We start from the raw sequence: 7,920 nt of genomic DNA on the forward strand, positions 1-7,920 counted from the left end.
AGTGATAAGTTTTACGGTAATATTTAAACTTTGTTACTGTAATTTCGCCGAAAAAGAGCATTAAATGCGGCCGATTTTGTCACTGGAGTCCCGTGAGGGTAACGGCCTCCGGCTTCTAAAGTGATACAACTTAAACAATATATTGCGAAACACATCAGTGCCATGTACAGTGCTTCTACCTAACATTGTATAATACAATATTAATAGTAATAAGAAACGCAAGATATACTTAATTACACGCTAGTTTAAATTTTTAATATCTTTTCGTACCTTTGACAAATTTTTTACATGCCGATTCTTTCCATTTTCTTTCCTATTCTCTGTGCGTGCGTATGTAACATTTTTTTCTAATTTTAATGACATTATAACAGGATTTTATCAACTTATTCGTACATGATAGAACCATTAGGTTATGAGCAAACTGCAATCCACGTGTTTTTTTAAATTATATATATATATATATTAACAACAAACGCGAAATTGGTACAATACAGTAAGTAGTCTGCAATTTCAAGTATATACGTCGTACGATTATCCTTTATTATATCAAAACATTGTGTACAAGGTTTTACAATAATTTTAATAATTCAAATTGCATAAACATTTTCTGCTATCAAATTTTTTTTAGAATTAAAGATTTAACGAGACTGCCGAGCTTGTCTATGGAACAAACAAAACACTTGAAGCCAATTATGTACGGTCAGGACGGATAATAAAATTTCGTCGCGTTTTATGTGAAGTCCATCCAAAAATACTTTCACACAGAATACAGTGACCTCCACGATGATCACGCACAATTGCATTAAGAGCCAGGGTGTATGTAACATTGGATATTCCTAGAAAAAAATATGGTTTCGCTTTAATATGTCGAATTTAAGGGAAATTTCTTCGAATCACTCACTGTAATTGCTCCCAGCATGATTAAGGTGTAGTGCTCTATTCCCAGAATCGACGTCATTAGCTTTAGATCTCTTTCCACATCCAAAGGTACTAATAATAGAACGATTAATTGTTATTAAATTCTATTCTAAGACTGTTAGGGGAATTGAATAAATTACCGGTTTCATTGTTTCTGGTTTGCGAGGGTGATCTGACTGGCAATTTGCAATTTATTATGCGGATGATATCAAACGCTGTAATCACCTAGGTCATTAATTAGGCAGTGTATTTGTAAGATTTTCTTCCGTATACAGTATTGTGCAAAAGGCTTAATTTCATGATGGTAATTTATCATGATTTTAGGAAATATTTTAACGTAGTATTGCATAGAAACGAATCTTCTTTTATCGTTTCCTTAGCTTATATGTATATTCTTTAAGAATATTTCGATACTCAATTGTACATTATATATTGTAAAATACGTGTAAAATGATTTAAAGTGTATCTTAAGAATATAGAAAGTGAGAGGCGTATAAATAAATTATTTGAAATACTAAAGATAGAATGGAAGATAGTAGGAAATGAGTTTATTGCAAAATTACCTAACAGCATCGCTAATATAATTCTTTAAAAAAAGATTCTTTTCTAGTAAATTACCAATAATTCCTGAAAAAGATAACACTTTTTGGGAATCAATAACAAATCTAAAATAATATCAAGTTGCACAATACTGTACTTCAAGATATTTCAAATAAATTTAGATTAAACATTTGGTGAATCGAATTTAAAAGTTCACGAACCACTATCTTCGTTCAGACGAAAGAGATTCGTGAACTCTTGTGTTTTATTATGCGGAAATAATTAAGGAGTATTACGATCGACTAACGGTCCCAATGAGGCCGAGTATGATCACGTAGATAGAATTTCCCATGATGTAATGGTCGCACAGGGTGCACGCTAGTTGTCCAAGTCGCTAGAAAATTGTTACATAAATTATCTACCTGTTTCTCATCGTAATGTCACGAACATTACCAAAGCTACTAACTAAATATCCACTACGTTCGTTAATTTTTCGTCTACATCGAAATCTCATGATTATTCTCGTCAAACTCTACGAAAATGATTCCAAGCTTGACCCGGAAACGAGAAAAAGCAATTCGAATTTTGATTACTCTTTTCTGGAACCGTGCCAATTATTAACTCAGAGAATTGATCTATCCTAATTTCGATAATTCGTAATTATTCCAACCAAGTTTCACGATTCAACGATGTATTGCCAATCAATTAACCGGTTTGCATAACGATGAATGCAACGTTAACGACGTTATCCACACACGCGCACGTGTGTTCATGTACTCACCGTATTTTTGTTTCCAATCAGCGCTTTCAGATTGGAAAGCACAGAACGTTTGCAACGACGTGCCATTCTCTAAGTTCTTTTCTTATTCTCATAGCCGAAACGCTCGAGCAATTTTCTGCAAGTGAAAAATAATTCACCGAAATTTCCCCCGAAGGTTATACACGGCTTATCATCTTATAATTTTGATTCAATAATCTTCCCTCTCTGAACAATTTGAATAACGTTACATAATGCGTTTCACTTCAAGGAGCCTAGGTCTGTAATTTTCGATTCTCATTGAAAAGAGGAAGAAAAAAAAGAAAGGAAAATTCTCACGATGAATGTGTATTCTGGTAAAATTCAATCGATACACGACGAAGTAAGTCCTTAGAAATTATTTCATTGTTTCTGGTTAGATGAAATTTTCTGTGAGAAAGAAGGTTTCATTTGAATGGTTAAGTTACCTCCTTGATTCCCTGACGGGTTACAAAAGTTTCATTTCCCATCTCTTACTGTTCTTCTATTCCAACTTAACTTCACATAATAATAATAAAATAGATATAAGGATAAATGTAATAACACTTTACTGATACTTTAATATTTTACCATGGTATAACAAAAATATCTTATAAATTAACATAACGTCTATTTTACCTATGGGTGCTTAAATTTCTTTTTCAATAACTGACCTAAAATTTCAGTGAAAGTGGGGGTGTAGGTGTTAAATACAATATTTATTCTCTTGGTCTATGAACATAGAAGGTTCAAGGGGAAAGTGGTAGGATAAAAAAATCTTTGACTTGTGGGGACTATGGATAAAGTTATGTTTTAATGGAGAAAGCTGTATGCTTTTAAACATTCAAATTATTCTGCTTATTGCAGTGCTGTATGGCTCACATAAAATCTTGACCTATTAGTTTTGAAGAATGGAAGCAAAAGCGAATGAAAAATCAGAATTAAATCTAAAAGCGAATAATCCAAATAATTGGTTACTGATGGTTAATCTGATGGAATCTGTTTTTCTTTTAGGCAACCGATCATGGATTTCCCCCGCGAAAATTTAAAACTACTTGTCCTTCTACGAATGAGATAAACATAAAGGAAGGGAAACTTGATTCTACCGAAACTTCTGAAAATGAAATACTAAGAATTTTTCAAGCTTTGTTGTTGTCTACCTGTATGTTACTTCTGAATTATCATAGCGTCCGTTATGGTCGGACAGAGTATAGTATCTTGGAAAATGGAGAGATTGCTCCAGGTTATGCTCATAAAGCTGTGATCACTTTGACCCTAGGCTACTCTATGCCTTATACGATTGTTTCTTTCTTCGCCATTTGCATGCTTGCTTATTCTTTGATCTCGGTGAGAACATTTCATTAATTCTGTTATTTATATAGATCTACAACAATAGAATATGTTATTTAGAATAATTTCATTGCTGAACTTTGTCAAAAGAGTTGATGGTTTGCTTTTGTTGAGAGAAATTGTACCGTAGTGGGATAAGAAGGACATAAAAATTGTTCTAAAACTATGGATTTTTGTTGCACGCTATTACTATAAGATATATAGTATATATATATACACACTACAAATTATGCACACTATTGGTTAAAAATTTCGAATTATTTGTATCTACCTTGAATCACTTAATTTTATTATCAATTTAAAATTAGTGCTACAAAGAAATCTTTAAATCTCAAATTTTTGCCTGGTAGTGTATATCTCTAATAATTGTAAATATTATAGAAAAATCCACGTTGGAGTCTCCCATCGATAGTTCTCTATCTGGCTGACTTGGTTTGCGGTATCAGCGAGTCCATTGTCGCTATTTGGTTATTTTTCTCCTATTTCCCATTATCGACCGCTCTGTCTTACACGTTAGGCACAATTTTACTGATATGTATGTTTCAGACCCTTAACGCGTATATATTTGCTTTTCGATCATACAGTACTCGAATGGTAAATTTTGCCATTTAGTCGGAGAAATTTGGATGTGGCTGGGCGTCCTTCGACTGTACGAACATAGAACCTTCAAATGAAGCATAGGATCGACATTCACGAGGAAAGGAGACAAATCGAACGAAAGAGCGAATACATCATTTCTCTAAAATTATATTTTATAAGCTACAGCTTGTACAGTTTGTAATAAAATATATCAGTCGTCACGTGATATGCGTTAGTATACTCGAGTAAACGATAGGGCAGTTTAAAGCATTCGTTGGACACTTTGGGCTCGAGTTTAGGATCCGAATTTCTGGACAGTAATACAATCTACAAGGAAATATAATTATTTTCGCGTGCGGATGTACCAAGATTTTTATGTCCGACTTTTATCGACTCAATTTTACCTTGGACAATATTTTTCTACCGCTTCCTTCAATGTGTATTTTCCATTATGGTTGTTCTTTGATATTTCTTGGACGATGAAGCCCATGAAAGCTTGACATGGTACTCCTGTTAGCTGAATATCGTTTTCTGGCTCAATAGTTGCCAGCTTGTCTGGTAAACACTCGTCTTTATTGCTGTTCGAAGAACAAAACATAATCGACCTGAATTATTATTAGAGTACCGATGTTTATGCAGATTCATATTTTTGAGAAGAAGCAGAATCTAATTAAAAAAAATGCAACTTACGTAGATATTCGTACATTACCAGCTAACTGTACCAAATTTTACAATTTATATAAATATAAACGAAATAACAGATTTATACTAAGCTAGCTAGAAAATAAAATTACCGAAAAATATGTAATTTATATTAAATATTGACAAGTGTCCTAATACATAATAATTATAGCTTGTAGTGTACTTTGAATATTTTACAAATTTTTGCACATTAAATGCATTGTGTTTTGTGCAAATCTAAATTAATTTTAGATTTTATAGACGTATGAACACCCGTCTAATTATTTAGAACAACGTAAAGAAATTTTACGCAGATAAAAATGTTTTGCTTACTTGCAAAGATAACTTTTCATCGAGTCTAGATTGCAAAACATATTCGGTTTGAGGACGACACCAGGAACGCTCCAAAGCAACTGTGCTTTGGCTGCGATTTCCAGGACTTGGTCGTCCAATTCTTTCGCAATTTTCCACAGTTTCGAGCTGCAAACAAAATCGTTTAAACCGTCTCGAATAATGTAGAAGTTTATAGTCGATCTCACCCTTTGAAGAATTTATCGATCGACACATTGACGTTCCTTATATTTCCATTTGCAAGTACCAATTGTTCCCTAAGCCTATCCTCTCGACTCGATATCCAGGAATGATAGTTATTTGAATCGTTCAATTTAGATTCCAGTCTTGTTCCATTAATACTCGGCTGATTCAATCTTCCCTTATTAGGCTCCTCCTTTATTAAATTTATCAGGTACACCTACGATAAAAATTCGCGTCACCGGCGTTCTGGAATTTGGACAAACGCTAAAATTTCAAAGATTTCTCTCGAAGGTTTTACGTTAAAGTCTGGATGTCTTCTGGCCGCAGTTTCTATGTAACAATAATCCGTCGTCGACCAGTTCTGATTATCCAGTTTGAAGAAGTACGCATTGGATGCTCCGACTTGTAGGTTCGAGATTCCTCCTATTCTAAAATATCGAATGATTTATGGAACAACGTTGATATCAAAATTTCTGCCTCGTGTACGGAAATCGTTGAAGCGATCGATATAGCGCTCCTGGTGGAAAAAATATAGCGAGACTGGAAAAATTCTTTTGTAACTGCGGACTGATTTTTATTAACATGGTAATCGCTGAGTGGGAAATTTAAAAGAGCAAAATCGTACAGAATGCGCATAATGTATGAAATTACGCAAAAATACTCGAAATAAAGTATCGACATAATAATATTTGGTAGAATCTGGAACGAATCTCTATTCAAGTTCCACCTTTTGGTAATTCAGTTATAAAAATAATAATTTATAAATAAAAATTATGAGTCATTGTAAACATGAATTTACGTAAACATCCGTAGTTTAGTGATTACTATAGCGTGTAGACGATGACAAGATGGTTGATACAGCGAGATTTTCTTAAACTTTCCTACGAATATTTGTTAAGCATTGTGCATTACCATCTCTTTGCGATACACAAACCTATGGACACGCGACGTTCATTCTTTGGTAACTTTCATATTTTTTGGTATCCGAGTAGTGAAATTAGAAATTTGCGAAAAGTAGCGCTGATCAGTTTGGCTTTCAAAAAGTTCGAATAAGAGTTTGGCTTTCGAACAATTCGAATAATAAGGCAATCAGAAATTCGATAGACCGATTATTAGACCTATTTAATGCTTTGATTCATGATCTCACTGTATCCTTTCCATCAAGAGTATAATAAAGAAACAGCTAGACACCTGTTACCGACAACGGTGGGCGCACAAATAGCCACCGTGAGGAAGATCAAGAAAACCAGGCTTCCTATGATTAGACAGGCTGCCAGAAATGCGAACATTACATCCGCTGGCCATTTTCGTAATTGATTTACTACGCCTTTGATTATCGGCGTTTCACAGGGTGTCTCTGTAAACTTGGCGAACTTATCGCTGTGATTGTCCGGGTAAAGGAGCGACACGTCCTCTCCAAAGGGATCTGTTGTTTTTGACAGAAATATGTAGAACGTTTGATACAAACATGTAGAATATTCGTAGATTCGTGGAACTTGTTTCTTAAATTTTTAGTAAGAGGAACAAGGCTTCGTTCATAGACAGATATCTTTATCAAGTTTCTATGTTCAAATATCGCGAAACGAGAAAGGACGAGGTGAAAATTTCTTTCTTAAAAATTCTTTTTAACATCTTACTAATTCTAATTATTCTAAGAAACGTAGAATTTATGATTTGGAATCAAGTTTCCTAAGGTTAAGAATTAAAAGAACATAACACATGCGATGAAAATAGTATCAAATAATGATACACAACGAAACCAATTTGCTCTTCGCTGTCTCAGTTCGTCGATTATTATTATTATTTCCGATTTAATTTTAACTTCGAACCGGCCTTGCCAAAAAAAAATTACCACACGGTAAATTCAATTCAGTTCTCGACAGTGAAAAATTTCCGAAATTCAAGCGAAAATACTGTAAGAGCGTAAACGACGATAGTAATGGTCTTTGAAGCGGCTTCTCTTCGATCACTTACCCTTCGTGCTCGGCATAATGTCGATACTTTCACACTGCTAATGTTGTTCTCGTCTCTGGCCGTTTATGCAGTTAGTTTCGTTCGCCAAGTCAGCATTTCGTAATAATTGGCCGTATTTAAATTGAGTGACGACGATTTGCCAGACTACGGAGGTGGACTGCGTTGCGCTGTTGGCATAATGTTCAAAGTGGAGCATCGAAAACGCGTTCCCGCCGACGAAAGTACGCGATATGAGAATCTTCGCGCGATAAAATCGCGTACGTAGGTTATTCGCCGATGATTGCTTGTTTCTCGATATATTAATTTCGATGGTCACGCGATACTATCATTCTCACGTCCTTTCGCTTATCAGACGCGTTTCCAAGTGAATTGGTACGTACAACGTGATACACGAAGGATCTCTTAACCTGTGAACTTTAGTTTCAACAATCGTTTACCGGGGCGCATAGTTAAACTTAAGCAATGACGAGTATACACGTCGAACGGAGGGCAAATGCTCGCGTTATAAATTTTTTCGGAAAAAGCTAAAGCGAAACGAGGAAGGATTTTAACGACGAAATTGAGAGAAA

General features: G+C 34.6%; 2 protein-coding genes across 3 annotated transcripts; both read right to left on the reverse strand.

The window, feature by feature from the left end:
• Positions 1–573: 573 nt before the first annotated feature.
• LOC117155341 (uncharacterized) lies at positions 574–1,006 on the reverse strand. The gene is made up of 2 exons (XM_076623527.1): positions 902–1,006; positions 574–836 (listed from the first exon to the last, which is right to left on the reverse strand). Exons 1-2 carry the CDS (start codon positions 956–958, stop codon positions 639–641), a joined length of 255 nt encoding a protein of 84 aa, XP_076479642.1. The 5' UTR covers positions 959–1,006; the 3' UTR covers positions 574–638.
• Positions 1,007–4,314: 3,308 nt separating this feature from the next.
• Positions 4,315–7,495, reverse strand: LOC117155339 (uncharacterized). Of its 2 annotated transcripts, none has more exons than XM_033331219.2 (7): positions 7,352–7,495; positions 6,569–6,803; positions 5,676–5,805; positions 5,383–5,594; positions 5,177–5,323; positions 4,567–4,740; positions 4,315–4,489 (listed from the first exon to the last, which is right to left on the reverse strand). In XM_033331219.2, exons 1-7 carry the CDS (start codon positions 7,365–7,367, stop codon positions 4,381–4,383), a joined length of 1,023 nt encoding a protein of 340 aa, XP_033187110.2. In that variant the 5' UTR covers positions 7,368–7,495; the 3' UTR covers positions 4,315–4,380. The 2 variants fall into 2 exon arrangements, with proteins under 2 accessions (XP_033187110.2, XP_033187109.2); XM_033331218.2 differs by having other exon boundaries at positions 4,567–4,767.
• Positions 7,496–7,920: the final 425 nt, after the last annotated feature.

This window comes from Bombus vancouverensis, chromosome 12, assembly GCF_051014615.1.
Source record: "Bombus vancouverensis nearcticus chromosome 12, iyBomVanc1_principal, whole genome shotgun sequence".
NCBI lineage: Eukaryota > Metazoa > Arthropoda > Insecta > Hymenoptera > Apidae > Bombus > Bombus vancouverensis.